This window comes from Ursus maritimus, unplaced genomic scaffold, assembly GCF_017311325.1.
Source record: "Ursus maritimus isolate PB19 unplaced genomic scaffold, ASM1731132v1 scaffold_12, whole genome shotgun sequence".
Lineage (NCBI taxonomy): Eukaryota > Metazoa > Chordata > Mammalia > Carnivora > Ursidae > Ursus > Ursus maritimus.
The window spans coordinates 72,074,462-72,098,719 of NW_024423564.1; the positions used below are offsets into that span (position 1 = coordinate 72,074,462).

General features: G+C 48.8%; 1 protein-coding gene across 6 annotated transcripts in view; it reads right to left on the bottom strand.

Moving 5' to 3' along the window:
- Nucleotides 1–5,426: 5,426 nt before the first annotated feature.
- NFYC (nuclear transcription factor Y subunit gamma) overlaps nucleotides 5,427–24,258 on the bottom strand; it is a 66,949-nt gene continuing 48,117 nt past the window's right edge. For 3 of the 6 annotated variants that reach the window (XM_008699372.2, XM_008699371.2, XM_040627459.1), the window contains 7 exons: nucleotides 24,010–24,123; nucleotides 20,263–20,358; nucleotides 15,098–15,271; nucleotides 13,282–13,440; nucleotides 10,026–10,133; nucleotides 7,590–7,649; nucleotides 5,427–6,628 (listed from right to left, as the gene is read on the bottom strand). In XM_008699372.2, coding sequence (XP_008697594.1) covers nucleotides 6,200–6,628; nucleotides 7,590–7,649; nucleotides 10,026–10,133; nucleotides 13,282–13,440; nucleotides 15,098–15,271; nucleotides 20,263–20,358; nucleotides 24,010–24,123 — 1,140 coding nt within the window. In that variant the 3' untranslated portion in view covers nucleotides 5,427–6,199. The remainder of the gene's footprint in view (nucleotides 6,629–7,589; nucleotides 7,650–10,025; nucleotides 10,134–13,281; nucleotides 13,441–15,097; nucleotides 15,272–20,262; nucleotides 20,359–24,009; nucleotides 24,124–24,258) is intronic. The other 3 variants (XM_040627462.1, XM_040627461.1, XM_040627463.1) reach the window with 3 other exon arrangements.

Consider the following 24,258-nt stretch of genomic DNA (forward strand, 5'->3'; position numbering starts at 1 on the left):
ACAAGAACAGAAAGATATCAAACCATGTTGCAGATATCAACAGAACTATCTAGAAATTCTAGAAATGAAAATTAAAATCACTGACATTAAAAAAGAAATCAATAGGGGCGCCTGGGTGGCTCAGTCGGTTAAGTGTCCGCCTTCGACTCAGGTCATGATCCCCAGGTCCTGGGATCGAGCCCCACATCAGGCTCCCTGCTCAGCGGGGAGCCTGCTTCTCCTTTTTCCTCTGCCATAACCCCTGCTTGTGCTCTCTGGCTCTCTCTATCTCTCTGTCAAATAAATAAATGAAATCTAAAAAAAAAAAAGAAAGAAATCAATAGATGGGTTAGTAGAGTAAATGCAGCTGAAGAGAGAATTAGTGAATTAGAAACTAGAACTAAGGAAATCCTCCAGAACAAAACACAGAATAACAATGAAGAGATTAAACATATGAAAGAAAAGAGACATCGAAGATTGAGTGAGAAACCCCTGCATATATTAGTTCCAGAAAAAGATANNGGAAAGAGTGACCAAGATCTTTTCAGAAATAGGATGTGAATTTCTAGATTGAAAAGGCCCAGTCTGCCAAGTAAGATATCTTTAAAAACAAAACAAAACTACGTCTAGACACCTTTTAGCCAAAGTGTAGAATATCAAGAATAAAAAGGAAATTCTAAAAGGCACCGGAGAGAAAAAGATAGCTTATCTACAAAGGTCCAATAATTGAATTGACTGTAAGCATCTCATCAGCAACAACAGATGCCAAAAGACAATGAAATAGAATCTTCAGAGTGCTGAGGGCAAGTAATTCTGAACCTAGAATTCCATACATTGCCAAACCATCATTTAAATAAAGGGCAAAATAAAGACATTTTGACACATACAAGATCTTAGAAAGCTTCTGTCTCAGAACTTCACTTGAAAGAGAGGCACTGGGGCTTGGGGGAGGTTTGGGGAGCTGGAGAGGTGATGGGGCTCCAGGCTGCAGTGGGGTGGCCAGGCTGTTTGGGACGGCTCCTCAGCACCCGGCAGCCAGAGGAACCCAGGCCAGCCTGGCCCAGCTGGGACCCAGCTTAGGTTCTCCCCTCCTGGGTGCCAGCCTTGCTGTCCTCCCATCCCTACTTCCTGGGCCATGAGAGTGGCCCAGCACCCAAGCCGGGGCGTAACACTGCCAGCCCAGCTCAGGGGCCTCGGAGAGGCCACACCCAAGTTGCTAGTGCGACCTCTACTCTAGGGTCCCCTCCTCCTGGGAGGTCAGATGCCACCTCCCCAAGGCCTGTATGGACAGCTGGAGCAGTGGGACGAAAGCTAGGTCCCTACCTGGGGAGGGGAGTGCAGGGGCTCTCATTCTCTCTAGGAAAAGAATCACGGACATGGGGGAAGAGACAAGTGGGGCTGAGCTGGCTGGAACAGGAAGATTCTTGAAGCTCCTGGCTCCACTCACCCAGCTGGTGCCTCTCTGAGCCTCAGTTTCTCACTTAGAAAATGAAACTACCTACCTTATGAGGGTGTGAAGCTGGAATGATGTCACCCATCAGGGAGCAAGCTTAAATATATTTTCCTGCACAGAATTTTTTTAAAGATTTATTTATTTAAGAGCAAGGGAGCATGAGCAGGAAGAGCAGAGGGAGAAGGAGAGAGAATCTCCAGCAGACTCCGTGCTGAGCGTGGAGCCCGACGTGGGGCTCCATCTCACGACCCCGAGATCACGACCTGAGCCAAAACCAAGAGCCAGATGCTTAACCAACTGTGCCACCCAGGCTCCCCTCCTACACAGAAATTCCTTGAAAGAATAATCTCCATCTGATACCCCTGCATAGCATATTATCAGTGCTCAATTAAAAGATAGTTAAGAATAAAAAACAATCACAAGAGCAAAGGAGTAGTGGTGGGCATGCGCACGGGTTTGGAGGCCCTGTCTTCGGAGAAGGGTTTCTGTGCATTCACTCTTCATCAGTCACTGCCATCCTCCTGGTGCCGGGCCCCGTGCTGGGCTCTGGGGGTGCAGAGAGGACTCTGGACTGGAGGAGGACCATCTGTGAGGAAGATAGCCAAACCCAGAACATTCTAACAGAGTGATAGGGGGTTTCTTCAGAGCCTAACTCGTCTTGTGTTTATTGTCTCTCTCTCTCCCATTCCCATCAGCCCTCTCCCCCAGCCCCCAACCCAATATAAGCTCCACGATAGCCCAAACCTCATCTGGCTCATTTTCAGCTGTTTTTTCAATGCTCAAAACAATTTCTGACACACAGGAAGTGCCAAAGAAGTATTTGCTGAATGACTGTGGATATGAGCACGAATAATCGAGGCTGTAGACGTTGCCATGGGAGCATGGAAGAGGTCTTTGCAGACTCTGCCCCAGGAGTTAGAAGTTTCTCAGCAAGGGCCATTTAAATGGGGCCTTGATGGATGTATAGATCAGTAAGTGGAAAAGAAATAAAAGGACATTCCAGGCATTGGGGCCAGTACATTCTGAAAATAGGGAGGTGAGCTCAGGGACCAGTGAGTAACGGAGTGTGCAGGGAGTGCAGGAGAGAGAGGAGTGGAAAGACACAAAGCTGGGGGGATGAGAAGGGCCTTGAATGGAGAGGGGGGTAATCAGAAGGGGGAATGAAGCATGAGAGACTATGGACTCTGAGAAACAAACTGAGGGCCTCAGAGGGGAGGGGGGTGGGGGAATGGGATAGACTGGTGATGGGTAGTAAGGAGGGCACGTATTGCATGGTGCACTGGGGGTTATACGCAACTAATGAATCATCGAGCCTTACATCAAAAACCAGGGATGTACTGTATGGTGACTAACATAATATAATAATAATAAAAGAAGGGCCTTGAATGAATCTGGGCTGCCAGAAAGTCCCTATAAAATCTGAGAACCAGGGCGCCTGGCTGACTCAGTCAGTGGAGCATGTGACTCTTGATCTCAGGGTCATGAGTTCGAGCCCCATGTTGGGTATAAAGGTAACTTAAAAAATAAAATCTGAGAACCTACCCTGATGTAATACTCGGATAGTGCTTCCAGCCCTCAGTTGCCCCAAGGATGCCCCTGCCTTCAAAAGTTAAGGGTCTTATGGGGGAGGGTGCTAAGGGCCTAGGACCCATTGAGAAAGGGGACAGTCATACCCCCTGTAGGTCATAGAATTGTCTCAAGTTGGGTAAGTCTTGGACCAGGCACTTCCCTGAGTCTTGGGGAAGTGCTGCATGCTGCCCCCTTGTGGCCTCAGCAGAACCGAGTAGCAAGGAGGCTGGCCAGGTGGTCTGTTCCTAACCCCAGGGGTCTCCAGTCTCCGGCATCAGCCTCCGAGAGTTATCCCAACCACCAGCTGTCCACACACCAGATCCAACTGCTTTATTTATTCCACATATACCCAAGCCTGGACCAGTGGTCTGGGGGAGGTAGAATAAAAGGGGACGGTTCACATCTAGTAAAGCCTTGTTCTTAAACACCCCCCACCACCTTCAGCCAGAAAGCCACTATGTATGCACAGGGGTCAGGAGACCGGTATTTTGGCTTCAGCTTCACCCCAATTCATGGAGTGACCTTGGACAAGTCACTGCACTTTGCTGGGCCTCCCATGTCTCCATCTGTAACACAGGATCTCAATCCCTCTTCCTGTCTTCCCTACAGGGTCACCTGAAGATCATCGGGGGACGGATGCTGCAAGTGCTGGGGAAAATGTTGAAAGCATGCTCCGGATGTAAGGGGATCGTGCTGGGGATTAGATAGGGGCTCTCTTGGGCCGCACTAAAGTGTTTGTTTACACCCAGATGGGGCCTGCTGGCGGGGAAATTTAAAGGGAACGTGCTCAGTAAGAAAGCTGCTTGCCAATCACAACTGATCGAAACATCTCCAAAATAACGAACGTCTGTGGGGAACAGGGACCCACTGATTCAGGTGTGCAAATCCAACTACTTGGGTTTTCAGGAACGAGTTGAAGAGCGGCAAGGTGGGGCAGTGCCGCGGCCTCAATGTGGGGGCTCAGCCAGGAAATGAAAGAGCTGAGCTGCTGCCCTTCCTCTGCGGCCAGGTTCCCCCAAGCTTGCGTCTCTCCCGTGTGGCTGGGCTTTCAGGAGTATGTGCACGTCTCACTGAGACTTGGTACACAACAGTGGCAAAGGCCAGAGAAAAGTCCGAAGCGAGAATGAAGAGAACTTGATACAGGACGGGGGTGGGCACTAGACTTGGGAGTCAGGAAGAAGCCTGTGGGGCAGACCCACCGACTTCTTGTGATCATTATCACCTGCTTCTTCTCCCAAGATGTCACCGGAAGGGCACCACGTATCCAAAACCTCAAAACTAAGAAAATCTTTGCGTTTGCAAGAGAATGTTATTTTTCTTCCCTTCCTACCTGGTCTCATCTCTCGCTTTGCTTTGGCGGCCAGGAAGCTCAGGGTCAAATGTGAAACTGAATTCTAACAACTATATAGGTCTTTATGGCCAGAATATTTCTGTTCTTGCTTTATGATCCTGATTTCCTACTCAATTATATTTTTCCTAATTCTTATTTGTCATATTTTATTATTTTACTGTGTATGTTTTCAATGCAAGCCATCTTAATTTTTCTTGTGGAATGAAGTAAGGTACACTTAGGTAAATGACTGAAAATGAGGAGACGACGGATGGCCAAGGACTGACCAGGGCAGACAGTGGTGGGTATTTGGAGGGAGAATTACCATGGTAACAGGGTCAGACTTGCAATATCGCCTAATACCAAAGCCCCTTCCCTATCCCCATCTCACCCCTAAGACAATCCAAAGCAAAGGGAGTTTTCCACGATTTTATGGCATATTACCGTCAGAGAGGAAATTAATACCTACTTTTCCTGGCACTCAGTTCCCTGCTCTTCCCATGACAACAGGCCTCATTCTGGTTGTAAGGATGGCATGGCGAAGGTTAGGAAGGTGGCTCACTGCTGGCTTCCATGGCCAGTGAAAGCCAATGAAGAAGTAGAATGGTCTGTTCTTCCTGCTTCGATTACTAGGAAGTGGGCCCTGGCTGTGGAAGCCTTCTGGCCTGCTGCTGGCTGACGAGGAGCTTGGTCTCCCACCACGGCAGCTCAGGACGCAGGCCGGTGCCAGGGCAGAAGTGAAGGGACTTGTTTGATGGACAGAGACAGTTTCTTCCATGAGAGATGCTCTCTTGACCCTCAAACCAGCAGGACACGGCTGAATCCGGCCCACCTGTGGTAGTCTAAGGCAGGCAGGCAGGCACGTCCGAGCGGCAAATAGAGTCTGATGCGGTTCATCTTCAAAGTCAGCTGAAGACCTCCGTTTGAGTCAGATATGCAGCCTAAGTTCCCTTAGTTGTGGAAGTCCCTCCTCACAAGGGTCCCCCTCCCTCACAGACACCCAACCTGAGGGCAAACAAACCTTTCCAATTTCCAAGGCTTCCCAAGCAAAGTGGCCCCGTGAATGCCCCCCGACACAGAAACCCAGACTCTAAATTATCTAAAATGAGATTTATTGCATTTCATGCAGTCTGAAGTCCATGCAGCAAAGGAGACTAGCACAATTTTTGATGCATTTTAAAAATAAAAAATGGGGGTAGAGGTGGGCAAATGCACAGAGTTCTAGTCTCCTTGGGTCCCTGGGAGAGAAGGATTTGGAAATGAACCCATCCACTCTCCATGGCGAATGAGTTCATCTCTTAAATGCAAGGAATGTTTCCATGGCCTCTGGGTGCAAACACACAGAGCTCTGGGACAAGTGCAGGGTCGTGGGACAGGACCACTAGTGAAGAGGAAGCTGTGCGGTCACCTAACTCAATCTGAGGGCAGAACAAGGTGGCAAATCCTGGGGGCAGGAGCTGTTCCAAGGGTCAGGAGATAGCGTGCCCCCTGAGATTTGCTCCTGAAAAGAAGTGGCGGTAAGAATCCAAAAAAAGGAAAACAAAAGAAATATTTCTTCAACCACACTCTTCAAGAAAATGCCATAAATATGTTATTTAATATTTTCATTTCATAGCATTGGACACACAGATCAACATATTGAAATATTGATTCCTTGGAGAAAAAATGGAAAAAAAGGAAATAAAAAATATTGCATCGTTCTGTTGGAGAATCTCGGCCCCCAGGCGTGGGGCGTAGTGCACCAGTGTCCTAGCCTGCAGGAGGCGCGGAGGTCGGCCGGGTCCTCTGGGGAGGGAGGCTGTGCCCATCGCCCGGGGCTGTATGGCAAAAATTGTGTTGGGTGTCCTTGGCCTTGCCAGCTCAGGCCCTCAGTCGCCGGTCACCTGGGGGGCCTGCCCGTCCGAGGGCTGGTTGGCGGACTGGATGAACATGGGCTGGGCGAGGTCCTGGCCGGCAGGCATGGTGACTTGCTGGATCTGGTAGAGCTGCTGCGAGGGGTGGAGAGGAGAGAGTGAGGTCACCCCTGGGAGAGGGGCATGCAGCTCCCTATGGGCCTCAAGTTGGTCGGGGGCCCCAGATACCTCAACCACCACCCACTGTAAGGCGTCAGAGGGAGGAAGGGATGAGCTCTGCGGGGGCTGGGAGCAGCAGACACAGGAGGCTCCGGCCCGGTGGGAGGGGGTGTGTGTGGTGGGCGGGGAAGAGGTGCAGGGAGTTGCATTTCCTGTGGCTTTCACTTCTCTGGGCTCTGCCTCTCCCGTTAGCTCAGAGCCTCGAGCTTGCTGCACGCTGTTCCTCTGTGACAAACACAAGCAATTCGAACCACTGTACCAGCAGCTTGGAAGCCCGCAGATCCCCAACTCTTGGTAACCCTCACTAGCAGGGGCAGGAGGGCTACCCCCTCCTCCTCTCCTCAGAATATCTGGCTCAGGCTGAGGCTACAACTGAGCCTGCATTTCCTACCTGGGCCCTGCTGAGGAGGGGCCTGGGGTTTAACACGTATAAGCCAAGGCCCGTGAGGCACTGAGAAGCAGCTCACATAGCCGCTATGGAAGGACAGAGCCAAATGGACACTTGACTTGTCAGGTGTCCCCCCAAAAACCCCACAGGAAAAGACCCCGTCACAGGGGCCCTGGCATGTGAGCCTAGAACGTGGTGCGGGCAGAGGCCGGAGGTGGGTCCTGATGCCAGCTCCTCTCCCTTCTGGGCAGCAGAGAACATAGGCTTGGGTGCGTCGCCTGTCATGTACTCAGGGGTCTCTGGGACCACTAGTGTGAGGGGAAAGGCGGAGGGAAAGGGAAAGATTTCTTCCTCACAGTTTAGAATTACTGAATTCCAGGCACCGAGAGAGCTCGAGAGGTTACATGTTCTCTGCATTTCAACTAATCCATGCTATTAAAAAGCAGCCTAGCTTGGAAAAAAAACAAGTCCTAGAAAGGGAATCAGAAGACCTGCATTCTGGTTCTGCAATGAAGAGCTGAGTGAGCACAGACAAGACACGTCTCATCTCTAGGACTCAGTTTACTCATCTGTAAAATGGGGATTGCGGCTATATAATGTCTAAGATTATTTTCAGCTCCCACAAGTCTAAATCTAAAGGACTGGCACTCCGAATTAAAGACTGTGCTTGCTTTAACAATTTCTGCCCATCGTTAGCAGAAAATGGGACCATTGCCCTAACCATCCAAACCCACGGATCTCACCTGCTACCCCTGACAACCCCCCACCCTCGGCCCCTGCCCAGACCGGGTGTCCTACCTGTCCATCCGTGAACTGGCTGAACTGCTGCTGTCCTTGCTGCACCTCTGTCTGCGTGATCTGCAGGAATCAAGACGGCAGAGGAGGCAGGTCAGCTGCAGGGTCCGGTATACCCCTCCCACAGCCCACAACCAGGAGTAGGTGGTGAAGACCACACGAGACAACGCATATAAAGTGCCCAGAATAGGCCTGGCATAGAACAGGTGCTTAAGGAGTAGCAGGAAAGCAGCCCCTACTACTGATGGCTACTCAGAGCTGGCACTGCACACAGGACCACAGACGACCCCGGAGCGTGAAACAGATACAACTTCCAAACCATCTCTCTTAACGTCCACCTGTCCCCCGCCTGCCCCTCACTGCAAGCTCCTAGTTGCTAACATGGCAAGGCCTCACATTCACGGCTTAGGCAGAAAACCCGAGAGTCCCTCAGCCAGTGAATGCAGACTGCAAAACGTGGGGCAGAGTGGTGAGTCGTCCCTTTCATTCTTGGAAGGTGGGCTTCAAACCAAACCCGTATCACCGAGATTATCTGACTGGAATAGGAAACACCCTGGCAAGGACGTGGCCTTGGCCCTGGAGGCCCCTGTGGCACACCATGAAGTACTTTTTCCGAGACAGGCCGCGCGCAGCCCTCTGGGTGGGTGGGTGGGGGGGGGATGGAGGCGGGTGGAGCGCAGCAAACGTTCACCACATGTACTTACAACCTCACGTGGGGATTGTAAGTACGCGCAAGAACTGTGCTGACATGCGGAACTGCACCACAGCGTGCCAGCTGCTCGACACAGCCCGGGAATCCAGGAGGACGGAAGCGTGCTCGTGTGCATATGTGTACCTACGGAACGTCGGCCTAGTAACGTCCTCTGTGTACCACCTCCTGGAACCATCACAACCAACCTGCCAGGCAAGGACTGTCCTCTCGAGTGTCCTCCCGACAGCCAAAAACAACCCGTCAGGCTTACCCATGCAAGGGCTTCAGGAGGGTTTCTTACTGTTGTGCCTTGTTTGGGGTCCTTCCCCTCCTACCAGTCTGGAGGGTAGAAGCTCTACGTTTTGTCTTTACAACCCCCAGTGCACAGTAAGTATGCAAGAAATGTCTGCGGAATAAATGAATGACCCTGAGACAAATGGAAAATATTCTTCATAGATGAGGTCAACTGTGCCCCGTGGCCAGCAGGACTGCCCTTCACATGAGCTGAGAAGAAAGTTGCATTTACCTTTAAATTCCATTTACATATTATTCATTCAACAAACACATACAACAAATACCTACTATGTGCCAGGCTGTCACAATTAAGATCTGCTGTAATGCAGACTCCAACTGCCCTCAGGTGTCCCCTTCTTGCTTCCCCCCGCCCCTGTCTGAAAACTTGACTCTCCCCACTTTCTGGCTTTAGTTTCTGGTCCCCGAACTGACCTCTGAGGAACCAAAAACGCTTCCTTCTCATTTCCTTCCACCCCCATACCATGAAAAGTTTTTGGATCCCAGGTTAGAATCTTATAAGGTTTTTGTTTTTGCTTTCATTTTTTAAAAAAAGAGGGGTATGTAAAGGTGTGACCAGTCTGGAGATGTGACTCCATGCCAGTGAGCCCCAAGGAAGTTAGGGAAAAGCCCAAGCCCTTATGTGAACCAAGGACTGAGTCTGGAGTGGGTCCTTTAATGATCCCAGAGACTATATGGAACTCCAAAGCCTTGCTTTTGGCTCATTCCTCCTATTTTTCCAAATGAGATCTTTGGAGACCTGCTCTACAATTCAGCTCTGTCACCACTGTCAATAGATACATCACCAGAAATGCAACTGGGCCAGACGGGTCCAGCTCTTAAACGATCGCTGCTTTTTTTGGGTCTGAGGCAGAAGACTCCATTAACAATGCCTCCCCTGGACCAGCATTCCCCATTCCCTGTAGATGATGCCCATGGCCCCCAAGCCCCGAGCCCGGGGGGCTGCCCCCTCAGCACCTGTGGCTCACAGTCCTCCGTCCCTTAGGGCACGAGAGGAGATGACGGGGGCAGTCTCTGGCTAGGTGTGCACAAGGAGGGAAAATCCATGCAAGCTTTCCAAAGCGCGCGGGAGTGCCAGGACACAACTGCTATTTGGCTCTGAAGACGGAAACTCAGCCTGACGAAGAGGCAGGCTGTCAGAACGCCTCCTCTGGTCAGACATGCACACACATACATGCGGCTTTCTTCAAGAGTCCTTGAGACTTCCCCTCCTTCGCGTGTCTTTGTTCCTCAAGAACAAGCTAGTAAGAAACACACTGTGAATCCAACCTCCAATAAGCCCCGTCTGTCCTTTGGGGTAAGCAGATGTGCAGGGTGTGGCGGCGGCTCTTGCCGAAGGGTGAGGCGGCAAGAGAGCGATTGCTGAGCCCTCCTTTCCAGCCAGAAGCCAGCTCGGCCGGTCCCCTACCCAAGCCCTGCATCTCTGGGGCACGTACCTGTTGAGCATTGGTGGCAAGTGTCTGGATCTGTCCCTGCACGACCTGGGTGCCTGATACAGGCTGTGCTAAGCGAATGTACTGCAGCTGGCCGGCGTTCAGCTGCACCTGGAGCAGGACACAAGCAGGTACAGGAGACCGAGTTCGACCTCAACAGGCAAACTTCCCACGACCAGAGGTGCTGACTGGCCCCCCTACCCCCCTGAGCCCTCCAAAGAAGCCTCCTCTGAAAAGTTTCTCTTCAACAGAGGTCAACACAAGCAAAACCGTAACATCCCCACCTGGCAAGTCACAAAACACAGAAGAGGGTATGTTCCCTTAAAGGACTTTGGAGAAAATTCCCAGAGGATCTGGTCACATACGTGAGGAATAGCATGGCCACACCCTTAACATTCACTGGCTCTTAGGCGTCTGCTCAGTTTATCTTAGGATTTTATCCCAAAGACTGTCAGAGATGATCGGAATGCTTTGTACCTTAAATGTGGGCCACTCTCCCCTCTATCTCCAAACTCCGCCACCCCAGCTCCTGGGATGGCTGATGTAATACTGAGAAGACCTCCAGCATCTGCCAGGAGCCCAAAGCAGATGGTTGTCACTCCGCACCCCAGCCCTAGTCCTGCCCAACCTCATACTGCACATCTTGGAAGAAAAAGCTGGCCTGCTCCACTATCTCGGTCCCCAAGAGCCAGGACCAATGGGGGTCTGTGGGACTTTTAGGATCCTTGGTGTTCAGCACTAGCTTCTGGCCAAACTCCTCCCGAGGGGAAGCTGAATCAATAAACCTTTCACAGAAAACCCCATCATGGGAAACCAAAGCTACAAAAATGCCCTTAGAGTCCCTCATGCTTAAGATTAAGTCTCAGATAATACAATAATACCACATGCTACATTTAATTGTGCACTAAAAGCCTTAACTCAGGCTCTTAATGCTCCAGTGTACCATAAAGTCTCAGTGCCTCGGGCGGGAATGGAGAGACCAAGGCGGCTGGCTGCAGGAGAGGAACGTGGCTCAGCAGAGGAGAGTCAGCAGAGCACTGCAGACATTCACATTCGGGATTTGGGGGATGAAAGAGGTGCCAGGAGGACAGACTGGTCTCTACCTGGGGGCCCAGATACCACCCTCCCTGGCTGCCCAGCCTGCCATTGTTGCTAGGGTAAGCTTCTCGAGGCGAACACGCAAGTCATGCCTCTTTGTCCTGGAGCAGAGTTCTCCCCTCGCCTTCAAGAGCGAATTCCCTTGCAGGGAAGTTTACTTCCATGAGGGAAGTGCGGATCAATGAAGCTGTAGTACTGCAGGCAGTGTTAAATCACACCACTTCTCTGCAACTTCAGCCTCAAAGAGGATGTGAGCCACCAGAAGACTAACACTTGGTAGTTAGTGTAGTTCTTGGAACTTCTTGGTAGACCAGATTCCAGAACTTTCCACTTATAGCAAAATGAAGGGACATAAAATCTAAACCGGTTAAGAATCTGGTTCACAGGAGACAGGGCAAGATATTGTGACGGGCGGTCACTTCTTTCTGAGAATATGCCAAGAAGAGCTGCTGGGAAGTTGTGATGCCAGGCCCAGACTGCCCCCCTTAAGTCCCATAACGTGGCTTCCAGGCAACAACACTAAGTCGTTTTTGGGGATGAAGGCAGCTGGGTGGAGGCTTGGGAAGCCTCATCTGCTGGGACTCACGGTGCCTGGTCCCAGGAGTCACCAGAACTCCAGCCAAGGAACACAGGATGAAATCCTAAAGCCTTATCCCAAGAACAGGGAAGGTGCACTGACAGCCACAGGGATTTTACATTTCCCAGCTGGGAAGAGCTCTTTGCAGAAACTCAGACGTGACTGAAAAGCTATGAGCCAGATAGTTCCAAGCAGTTCTCAGAACAAGAAGCTCCTCTTTTAGACTTAGGTTTAGACATCTGGTGATGCTCTGCCCTCAGTCCTCTACCACAGGGATAGGTCTGGGGAGCCTGGCAGCTTTTTGGTGTTAACTACAAGACAAAAAAGCCTCCCCTTTGGGCTTTCAAAGGAGAAGCAAAGTTTCCTTCCTGAAGGTCCTCTCTATTGGGGTGAGCACTGAGAAATTTAGAAATGCAGACTCCTGCAGAAGGTATCTGAGTATAGCGAATTCTGCAACAAATGTGTGCTAAAGCCTGTGCCCCGGAGGCTTAAAAAGACTTGAGTTAGTTACTGCAAAGTGGGAACTCTTCTCTGGCTTAAGTGAACTTGTTCTGGCGCCTTCACATGTAAAACAGAACCATTCAAGAGAGGTCTTGGGGTTAGTGGCTGAGACAGTGAGGCAAGGCACCTGGAACTGATGGGTGTGTGTGTGTGTATGTGTGTATGAGAGAGAGAGAGCCAGCTCCAGCAGAGGGAGAGTGCACCAAACTACGAGAAACGGGGGGGAAGGTGGGAGGGGAGACAGAAAGATACACAGAGACACACACACTCCACTTTCCTTCAGGTTTCTCTTGGTCTATTACTCTGTTAACTTAATAAGAACAGTTCCAAAAATGGGGCTTTTTTCAAAGAGGAAGCGGTTAACCAAGTCCAAGTGAGTTTCTCTGCCTACATGTCATTTATAATAGGAAGGGCAAAGGGCAGGAAACAGAAGGACTGCTCCATGTCACTCACTTTCCACAAATTTGGGTGGCAAAATGACCAATGTATAGATAGATGGCAAGTGTTAAGATAGGACATTTTTTTTTTTTTTTTACAAAAGAGCAAGTACAAGTAAAAAAGCCAACAAATCCAAGAAATGAAATCCCTCAAGGCACACAGGAAGCGGCAGTCCACAGTGACGGGACGGGTAAGTTAAATGAAAGCCGAAAATACACTTTGCTGCAGGCTCCACTGGGAACTGACTCATGAATATGCAACAAGTGTATTTATGGCCCTCCCTGTACACCTCCCTCTTAGTCTCTGCTAGTCAAAAGACAGGACTGCCTCACAGGGCCTTTGGGTCTTGGCATGGAATAGTGGTTACGAGCACTCTGCGTAGGTGGAGCGCAGGGAAATCGAGAGCGGCAGCCCTCCAGTGGTGAACCGGAGCTGGACCAAAGGGAAACGGGGAGCATACAGCGAAGCAAGTCATGGCCTGGGGTAACGGGTATTGGTTTAGAGCAATGTATGTACACACACACGCACGCATACATGCACACACGCGGGTAGACGCAACATGCTGTGTGTGCACGTGAGACCTGTAAGCACACCCGTTACCACAGGAGCACAGTGCCCTGCACGTGTGGGCAGAGCAGGGCTTACCGGGATCTGCTGGATCTCCCCTGTGTTCGTGATGATCTGCTGCATCACCTGCATGGTCTGTCCGGTGCCGCTCTGGGCCTGCTGGGCTTGACCCTGGGGCTGAGCCTGAACAATCTGCACCTGCTGACCTTCTCCCACCTGCATAGTCACGGGTGTGGTCTAGAAAGAACAGTGATGAGAAAGCTGATTCAAGCCCAGCTCAGAGTCATTAGGCTGACCAAGGAGTTAACGACGAGCAGTTAATTAGGCACAAACCCCTTCCACGGACACCTAAACTCACCTTGACATTAATTAACAATACTCAGAGTCCTTTGGGCCCAGAGCACTGCTAAAGTTAACTCTCCAAAATAAAAGATGGGAAAAAGCCACACAGATTTTTAGGCTCATAGTACAGAATATCTTCCCAGGCCCCAAACATCTCTATGGTTCAAACGCTGCAGCTTCCCAAAGCCTCTTCAGTGACAGACAGGCACATGTAGTACAGAAGAATCCAAAGCAACCGTGATAGTTCACTTGAGACATGGCCAAAGTCAAGTCTGGAGCAGGTGAATTTGGAGAGCCAAGTAAAGGGAGGGGGGTCAGGATGAATTTACTAAGTTCAGGACCTTGGACTCCTTTCTAGGCATGCCAGACACGGGAAGGAAATGAAGTGCACGCTGGCTTCACCAAGCAGCAGAATGACTCCAGCGCACACTGGCCAGCTGGCCGCTCTGGATCGGGCGCGGCTTCCCACGGGACAGGCAAACACCACTAAGACCTGGATGCTAAATGAGGGATGTGTCCTCTGCCTCTCTTTTCAGACTTGCCCAGATGTCCCCCATGCTGACTGCAACCTCCCACCACTCCCCGTGCAGTTTCCCACCACCAAGCCTTTGCCTGTGCTGTGCTCTCTCCTGGAAAGCCTTCCTTCCCCCTTTATCTGGTTCGTTGCCGTTGTTCCCCTAAGACTTGTATTATTCCCTTCAGGGAATCTTTTCTGACATTCGCTTCTACCACTTCCCTCACTTTTGTTTGATATCCCTTTTGATGTGATCCCATAAAACCCTTTACACAGCCCTACGAGTTTCTTGCATTTCCCATGTGGTGGTATTATAATCTTTAAGTATTTGTACCCTACTAGATTGTGAAAATTCTTAACTACAGGGACTGTTTTATTCATGCTTTTGTCTCTAGCACATAGGATAGGACTCAGGGCTTGGTGAGTACATTAATGCTTGATAGGGAACTTGGATTTAGACCTCGAGGAGAGTTCTCTACAGCCTCTCATGATCCCCAACAGACATGGAGGTTACTGCTTTTACAACACCACCACTGGGGACAGAGAATATCCTGACTGCTACTGTAAAAAGGGAAGGTCACTTGACACAACTGTGGTGCAACAGAGAAATGACGGGGACAACAGGAGGAGAGGCACACAAGCTGGAACTGATGCCTCACCGCCTCCTTAGAGGTAGGACACAGTCCAGTCCCAGCGTAGGCACGGACAGCAGACACGGGGTCCACTTACAATAGCTCCTGCGGGGGTGTCACTACTCTTCATGGGGGCACGATACAGACCTTTTCCCTTAGCTTGTGGGGTCCTGGAGGGTGTCTTATTCATTGCACTCCCCTCATCTGACCCTGAGGAAACCAGGGCCCACAGAGCTTAGGGTGACTCAACACCTGGGTGGCTGAATCTGGGAGAAACCCAAGTTTCCAGACTTCGACTCCAGTGCTCTATGATGAGTGGCCTGCCTTTCCACCCAGGCCGGGCCTTGCCCATCCCAAACCTAAGCGGCGCGGTCTTGCTGGTGGGCACCCCGTGCAGCTCACGGACCTGGCCCTGCTGAGGCTGCGCGATGATGATCTGCCCGGGCTGGATGGTGGTTGTGGAGCTGCTGGTCTGCTGGCCCTGCTGCTGCCCCTGGACTTGGACGGCGGCGGGCTGCTGAGCCAGCGTGAAGTAGTATTGGACGGGCTCGGCAGGAGTCACGGACTGGCGCACCTCCTCCTGTGGGGTAGAAGGAGAGGCAGGTAAGAGGAAAAGAACCGACTCAGCAGCCGCCACAGTGAATTTCCATTCTTTCCCCAAACGGACTCTGTGCAGTTGCTGGCTGAATGCTGAGCTCTCCACATTTGAAGCCAAGGGAAAGTGGAATTCGAAGAGACCAGTTGTGCTAAATCAAACTAAAAATAACAGATTCCATAGGCTTCACAAAACATACAGCCAATTTTCTGAAGCACAGAGTAATCACCCATTGCGTGATGAGTTGCAAATGGGCAAATAATTACCGTAACTAAAAACCACGCACCAGCAGTGCTTGTCAGTAGACGCTGTCAAGGCCTGTGATCTGCAGACGGTGCTAATTGCGGGCACTGGGAAGATGCTACCCAAACATCAAGCTCTCAGGCTGGCCCCCAATCTACCAATAGCAGCACTCTCCTTATCTGGTGCCCGCCAGCTCTGGAGGGACAAGGCAGGGGAAAGGGAAACAGGGCTTTTCCTGGGCTGGAGAGCTTTGGAATTGAATGTCAGGATTGAGAGCACCAGTAGGCAAGTGCCCAGCTTTTCACAGTACATCAAGAGCTCTGTAGTCACTGAGGGCCACGTCTATCCAGTGTCATGTCTGGTTCTGGTTGTACTTAGCCACAGAAGCGCAACCCAGGGGGCCTGAGGGACAGCTGTCCGCGGGGGGGGGGGGCTGCCTTGGCTGACTAGGGAGGTCGCATTCTGTCCGATCTGCTGGGTGAAGAGACCGTTCCTTCTTCAGCTGACGTTTTCCATGGCAGAAGGAGTAAACAACCCTCTCCCAGCCACCTTGAGCTCACAGCTGAGAGTGTAGGATGTTTACACACACTACGGCATGGTTAGAGCCTGAGGGTCCGGGGTTGATAGGCCCCTGACCACTGACACAGAGATCGGCGTCTGCTCCGGAGGGCCCTGCGACACACGGTGCCCCTGCCTGGGACAACAAAAACAACAGAAACATACAACCACTTGGGCTGACTGAGCAGAAAATTAGCTTAATTTACTCACTTCCTTGTTCTGGGCTAAGTTTGCCAGGTTCAAGAAAAGAAGAAAAGACACTTCTCCAAAGTACAGAGATGCTGTAGACTGCCTGAAAGCTCCCCAAAGTGACAGTGATACAGTGGGTACTGACCGCATACCCTCACTAGGTTAGGTGCCCCAATCTATGCTGCATGGTCCCTTCCTCACCACACTTTGTTGTACTTGCTTGTCAGATCCACTGCCTTCCCTGCTCGAGTGAAAGTGCTATGAGGACCAACTCTCTCTTGCCCTCTGATGTTCCAACCATTCATTCCTTTGTAAGGCAGGCACTCAATAAGAGGTTGCTGAATGATGGATAGATTTAGAGAGTTAGGCAGAGAGCTGCAGGTAGGAAAGTATTTTTTTGTTTTTTTAAAGTAAGCTCTATACCCATCGTGGGGCTTGAACTCACAAACCCAAGATCAAGAGTCGCACGTTCTCCCAACTGAGCCAGCCAGGTGCTCCAGAAAGTGCTTTTTTAAAAGTGAAGTTGGTAGGACATAGTCTCTTGAACCCAACAGCTGTTACCAACAGAAAAGAGTACCTAAACTCTCTTTTGCTACATCTAGGAATCTGTGGCCATGGTGTGGGGAGAAGCTTGTGTCCCCTGCAGAACAAGGCTTGCCTGGTGACTGGGGGCCCCAGATACTAGAATTAGGACTGCTGACATCTAGCCTTTCAGGAACTGGGGTCTTGGCATCACAAGATTCCCTAATGGCCACCCACCCAGCCTCAGCAGACCCTTTTAACATTCTGGGTTTCTAAGCTAGTCCTCAAACATGAACGAATTTTCTAGGTTAATGTGTTCTGTGCTTCAGACCCAAACAGTTTGAACCCTGAACGTAACCATGCTGAGGCAGAAGAAAAAGGAGGTCCCCTTACTTTTCATCTAGGTCTCACTTTCCAGAACAATGTAACTGTGACAACAGCACCTCCATTTCAACTCAACTTGTCACCATTATACATAAAGGTCAGCCTGTCAACTAGCTCTCGGCTGTGGCAGGGATAAATACTCAAACCCTCCCTTAACCAAGAAACAGAGGCCAACTGCTCTTTTTAAAGCTCTTGAAATAGGTTCAGTGTATTTATTTTCCACTGAGAATGACCTTCCCATTTTATAAAAAACATCAATCACTATACTCTAGACCTAACTTACAAAAGCTCTTGGGTAAATGAGAGGGTAGAGAGGATTCAGACTCCCCCAGAACCAACCTGAAGGAGTCAGGGAGGAGGGAGGAGGGAGGAACTGGCATTTCCCAGCCCTGACCTGCGATTGTTCTGTCTCTAGTTATCTCTCCCTGCAACCGACCTGCAGGTGAGTAGTCTTCCTGCCAGACAAAAAGCAAATCCTTGAAGCACCCCTTTCAGAAGCCAAAATACTCCTTGCCAAAAACTGTGACAGCAGGTAAAGAGCTTCTCCTATACTGCCTACCACACCCTCTTAAGTTGTTTATGAACTAGGCAGTGTCTAGGACACTCTGCAAGTACCAAGTAGAAGCGCTTAGGTTGGTGGTGTGAGGACCAGGCATGACTGCTCTTGAATCACTGGAATGGAAGGAGGCACATCTAAGGTTCTTCTGCATCATGAAGACTCATCTGGCCAATGGAGGGCAAGCTAGCAAGGGAATGATTATGCTTGGTTTAAAGAAACGGGTGAAGAGAAAATGACATTTCAATGGGCAGGAACTTTCAACTCATAGCTTTAGTAGGGTAGAAGTCAGCCTCAACTCTCCTCTGCTTCTGAATAGTCTTTACTTGCTTCCCCGAAGAACAAGAGAAATATCCAAGCATCTCTGAGAAGTCAAGGACCTTAGATCTACAATTCAGTATTTCTGGCTAGTTTCTTTCCCCAACAGTGGGAAACTACCCCATGCTAGAACAATCTCGGAATGACTGGATCAATCCAGAATGGGGCACTTGCCCAGCTTTCACGGTGGCCTCCCCAACCAGAGGGCTTGCTCTTGGAATCTTTTCAGAAGTGGAGACTGACAAATGTCAGAAATGAGCAGCGTCCCATCCTCGGGCCATCACTACAGAGTTGTGCAGCCAGCCCCAGACTGAAAAAAGTACATTCGCTTCAGTAGCCAGAAATGAACTGCTGCCTCCTTCAGAAAGGGTGAGTTTTGGAGAGTAGGTGCTTTTAAAGGACTTAAGGAGGTGCCAGCCAATTTGGAACTGGGGAAAACTTCACGTCTACAGAGGATTAAAAGTGCTATCTTAGAATTTCAGGCCAGCTTTCAGCAATCTCAACCTTTCAAAGGCCAGGCAGCAGCTGTCCCCAATAGGATGCCAATCAATGGCTTGAACACCTACAAAGACCTGAATCCAGGCAGCAAGGAGCTGTTTCAGCGACACACTTTAAAAGGAGATGGATCACAGCATTCTGAGTCAGGCTAGGATGGAACTAGGAGCTGTTGGACACCCGGAGAGAGCCAGGCACTGAGAACCTGAGGAAGGGACAAGACATGATCCTTCCCTCCAGCTGGTTGGTTTAGCAGACAGCCCACAGAGAGCGAGCAGGAGTTAGCACAAAGCCTGATTTTGTCACAGAGCTCACCACCGTGTTTTTAAAGGGGGCTTCTGATACAAATTCCAACAAGGAGAGCAGGGGTGTGGTAGCATTTGTTTTGGAGGAAGTGGTCTGAGTTCTTGTTGTAGGGACTTCTCAGAGAGGAGGGAAACACCCCAAGAGGAGGAACTGAGCCCCTGGGCACAAACCTGCAATGGTTTCAAAGGCGATGCGCAGCCGGGGACGACCGTGGCAGCCTGCCGCTGTAAACATCCGACTGAAAGCTCCTCTGAACACCTTACAGCTTCCAGTCAAGGATGTTTACAGTAGCAAAGACTGCCCAGAAAGAACGGAGCCGCAGTGAGGCGCCCTGCTCTAGGAAGGAGGGGACAGAGGGCCTGCCTATCCAAAGGCCCCCAGGCAGGGTCAGGATTACAGATGTTCTTTAAGATGCCCACTTCTACACTTCCTGACTGGTTCTTAGTGCGAGACAGCATAGGAGAATGGTTGTCACTGAATGACTCTGTTCTACGGATAATGTATCATGAAATAATTCATTATAAACACTTAAAATTTTATTAACAAGATAAAGCAAGCAGAACAAAGCACAGCTTTGCTCCTGCCAGACACTGCCACTATTCCCCGAGTGTCTCTAACCACACCTACTGAGTCATGCAATCCGCGTGCCTCAAACAATGAGCTATACAGGAAAGGGGTCTATTACAATTGCAATTAAGAGCTTGATGCACCCAAGGTGCTGAAAAAAAGTCAGTGTGACCTTTGGAGAGGGGCAGGCAAAAGAGAGGCAAAGACAGATATTCACATTCTTTCCCGTGATTGCTTAGAAAACGGTTTAAGTGGTGGTTCTCAAATCTGGCTGCACATTAAACACATCTGAAAAGCTTTAGGAAGTACTGCAGCCTGGGCCTCCCCCTCACAGATTCTGATTCAGCTGGTGTGGGGTGAAGCCTGGACGCTAGTATTTTTTAAGCCCTAGCAGGTGATCTAATGTATAGCCCGAGCACTACACAGAGAACCGCAATCCAGAGTAAGAGAAAACCCAAGTCCATTCACTCCAAACACCACTGTGCACATAGAGACGCGGTTTCTTGAAACCCTAAAAATCTAAAATCTGTACCTTGCTGGGCATGTTCTCCCATCCCAGGTTAAGAACTCTGAGAGACTCCCTAGGGCACCTTGAAAAGAGCTTCACTTTACTGTTTGTAACTTGTCTTTAATTCTCATTTTGTCTACTTTCACTGAAATACCACCTCCGAGGCACTGAGTTAAAAGTATCCATAAATGAGTAACAGAGGGAGATGTTAAGGATGGATCTGGTCTAGAGAAAGAAAGGCAAAAGGAACAGCAACTGACTTGAGCTGAGAGAGGAAAGGAGCGTGTCTGACACCAGCGTGCGCGGCGCTCTCCGGCCTTCCCAGCTCACCTGACGCTTCGGAGGTTTCAGTTCATCTCTTGGAACAATATCGATGAGAAAGTCAAACTGATCAAATTTTGTAATTGCCATGGCGATATCATTTCTCTGTAACAAAGAAAAGCAGGGTGAAAAATTAGCCTGGGGAGAAACTAGTTCACCTGGCTTTATACCATCCACATCACAAGTAAGAGAAGACGATGACTTCTAAACCAAACTCAAGAACCACGGCCAAGCCTAGAGCTGAAATCCACACAGCCGAACTCCTAAAACTTCACGTCAGACTTGATGGACAGACACTGACAAAGATACAGATGTAGTTCAGGCTCTACAAACCGGGTGTTTGAGCCTCCAATTACGACTTCCACCTCTGCTGGATCCTACCCCAAGTCCTCCCCACAGCTATTAAATTATCATCCTCTGGCTAGTTTGTACAAATCTAGCCATCTCAACTGGCAGGTTTCTGTTCTTTGGGTGGTTACAAAGTTAGGCTATTACTCAATCTTATAACCTTTTGGGATCTCTATTGAAATCCTAATTAAAAAATTATTACAATATTTTCTAGTTACCGGATCTATAGAATGTTAGTTCCCACACGGCTATGATTTGTATTTTGGAATTTAAAATCACAATGTTAGGGGCGCCTGGGTGGCTCAACTGTTAAGCGTCTGACTTTGACTCAGATCATGGTCCCAGGGTCCTGGGATCGAGCCCCACATTGGGCTCCCTGCTCGGCAGGAAGCATGCTTCTCCCTCTCCCCCCACTTGTGTTCTCTCTCTCGCTGTCTCTCAAATAAATAAAATCTTCAAAAATAAACAAATATACAAATAAAAAATAAAGTCATAATGTTAAATCCATGGTTTAAATCTTGTTTAATGTGATATGAATACCAGAAGTCTGAAGTTACTAGAATTGACTGAATGATTCTGAAACCAAGCCCTGTTCCAATGGAATTCTAAGAGTGATACTCCCTTTCTCTAAATAAAATTAAAATTTTTTAAAAAATTAAAAAGTAAAAAAAAAAAATTAACAACTAACACACTACGTATCCTTAAGATTTACTTCACTGTATGAAAATTTTAAAGCAAAAAAAAAATAAAACAGGAAAAAGTAGTGAACTCTAGTGAATGATATGCGTGTTGAAGTCTTTAGGGGAAAGTAAACTTTGAAATGCATTTAAAAATAGATGGGGGCACCTAGGTGGTTCAGTCAGTTAAGCATCCTTGATCTCAGCTCAGGTCTGGATCTCGGGGTCATGAGTTTGGGCCCTGCACTGGAGCCCAGCGTGGAGCCGCTTAAAAAAAAAATAGGTAACTTGATGGACAGAGGGACAGACAGGAGGATGAAGCAGGTAAACTGTTAACAGCAGGATCTAGGCGGTGAGTATACAGGTGCTCACTATTAATTTTGCTTACGTTTGAATGTTTTTGTAATAAAATGTTGGGGAAGAAAGTCAACATGGTAACAGGAATCCCTAGCAATCTCTATATATCACATCTTAAAAGAGGTGACTCACCAGATAAAAGGGGATGGAAATTTTCTGTTTTTTCCTTCCCTTGTCTCTGTGACGGCCCCAAGCCACTGAAATGCAAAACTCCAATCCACCCTTCTTGCCAACCACCCGCTTGATAATAAACCCTCCAACCGAAGCAGGGAGCATCTTAAGGCTGCCAGGTCTCATTTAAGATCAGTACGATATAGTATCACATTCCTGATGATGTCACCTACTCAAAGCTATCTAAACAGCTCGTCTATGGATGAAACTGGGGGAGAGGCAGGGGTGGGGAACAAAGTAATAAGCACCTCCAAACATACCCCAAAGTGTTCTACAGTATTTTGGAAACACAAATATACTTCAGTTGGTCTTTTTAACATTTTATTTTGCCTTTCTTAATGCTAGTGATATTTTGCTGAATACTCGTCTTCAGTAAAACACAGAAATCTTAAGGACACAGCTTGATGAATTTTAATAAATGTATGCAGCCAGGTAGCTATCACCTAGATTAGATTATAAAAAGTGTCCTTCTATCCCTTTCCAACCAATTGCCCTCCCCCCGAATCTGAGGCAACCACTACTCTGATTTCTATCACCACAGATGGTGACAGTATATGGTATCGTAGGCTATATAATTTTTTCCTCTGGTTTCTTTTGCTTAACATAATTTTTCAGATTCACCCATGTTGCACGGATCAATCATTTTTTGTTGTTGTTACTATTGAGCAGTAATCCATTTTGTGAACATATCCCTTTTGTTTATATATCCCCATGTTGGTGGACACTTGAGTTGTTTCCAGTCTTTGGCTATTATAAATAAGGCTGTTATGAACATTCTCATACAAGGAAGTCCACCCTTTGGGGTATATACCTAGGAGTGGGATGGCTGTGTCATACAGTAGGGATGTGTTTAAGCTTATTAGGAAGTGCCAAATAGTTTCCCAAAGTGATTGTACCACTTTGAACTCTGCCCAGCGGTACTGCAGGAGTTCCAGTCCCTCCACTTCCTCATCAACACTTGGTACTGTCAGTCCCATTCCAGTGGGTATAAACAAATATCTCATCGTTTTAATTTCTATTTCCCAGGGGACAATGATGGCACACACCTATTCACATATATATTGGTCATTTGGATATCTTTTTTTTTTTTTTAAGATTATTTATTTATTTATTTGAGAGAGAGAGAGTGTGTGTGTAGGGGGAGGAGCAGAGGGAGAGGGAGAGAAAATCTCAAGCTGACTCCCCTCTGAGCAGGGAGCCCAACATGGAGCTTGAGCCCAGGACCCTGAGATCATGACCTGAGTCAATGTCAGATGCTTAACTGACTGAGTGTCCCAGGATATGTTCTTCTTTGAAGGACCTGTCCAAGTGTTTTTCTCATTTTATTTTTTAATCTGAATTGACCTTGAAGGTAGCTTTAACTGGATCTCTCTAGAGCCACAGGCCGCCTTCAAAGCAGCATAAGGTAGTTCGCCATATTTAGCTGCACTAGAATATAAGTTTCCCAAGGGTGGGGATTTTGGTCTGTTTTGTGTATTAATGCCGTGTTAATCCCCGGAGCCCAGAACAGCGCTTGGCACACTGTGGGTGTTCAATAAATATTTGCAGAATAAATATGCATTCGATTTGTAAGTAAAAGGAAACAAAGGAGAAAACATTTTCTTGGGTTTTTTACTGAAAGACTGCCAGTATCTTCTATCTGTCACACCCTTCCTCCATGTCTGGGAAACCTTTCCTCCAAGAACTAGGACCTGGCTGTTAAGAGAAAGGCCTCTAGAGCCAATGACCAAGGGTCTTCACACAATATGAATGTTGATTTTTCTGGATTAAAATAAAAAGAAAATGAAAAAGGAGGAAGAAAGGATTCCCAGGAAGGCAGACAAGAAACAAAAAGGGCAAATGAGGTAGGTGAGATGGATTCTTCCTGGGACTATCCTTTCCTGGAGTCTCTCAAGGCTTCCAACCAGAAGCTGTTTACATCTAGAAATAGATCAGTATCACATTAGCCTGTTTATAGTGGGGGCTCACCAAGTGAGGAATTCAGTCACTGAGCTGTGAAAACCACAAGAACTGGCAATGAAGATTCTTGGTGGGGAACTACTGTCATGGCTATAGGGTAGGTCTGCCTCACAACAGTGGAGGAAGATGCCAATTTCACACATCAGCTTGACAGAAATCTAAGGAAGAACAACCACGCAAGAGAAGCAGGTGAAGGCAAAGGCAGCTGCCTGTCCAGTTTTCCCACATGCATCTACAATGTTACCTGCAGAGTCCGGCGCTTGTTATCCTCTGTGTGGATCCAGGCTCGAAGAGTCAACTCTGTGATAAAAATCTGGGCTGCCTTGGCAAAGAGCACAGGGGCTTCTGCACTGATCATCTGCAACAGACGTAGGCCCTTCCTGTCAATCACCAGCACGTCATTCAAACCAGTCCATTTGTCCCTTGCCTCATGTCCTGACATGGACAAGGGGGCAAGGTTTGGAAAATGAGAAGGTGAAAGCCTCAAGAGATT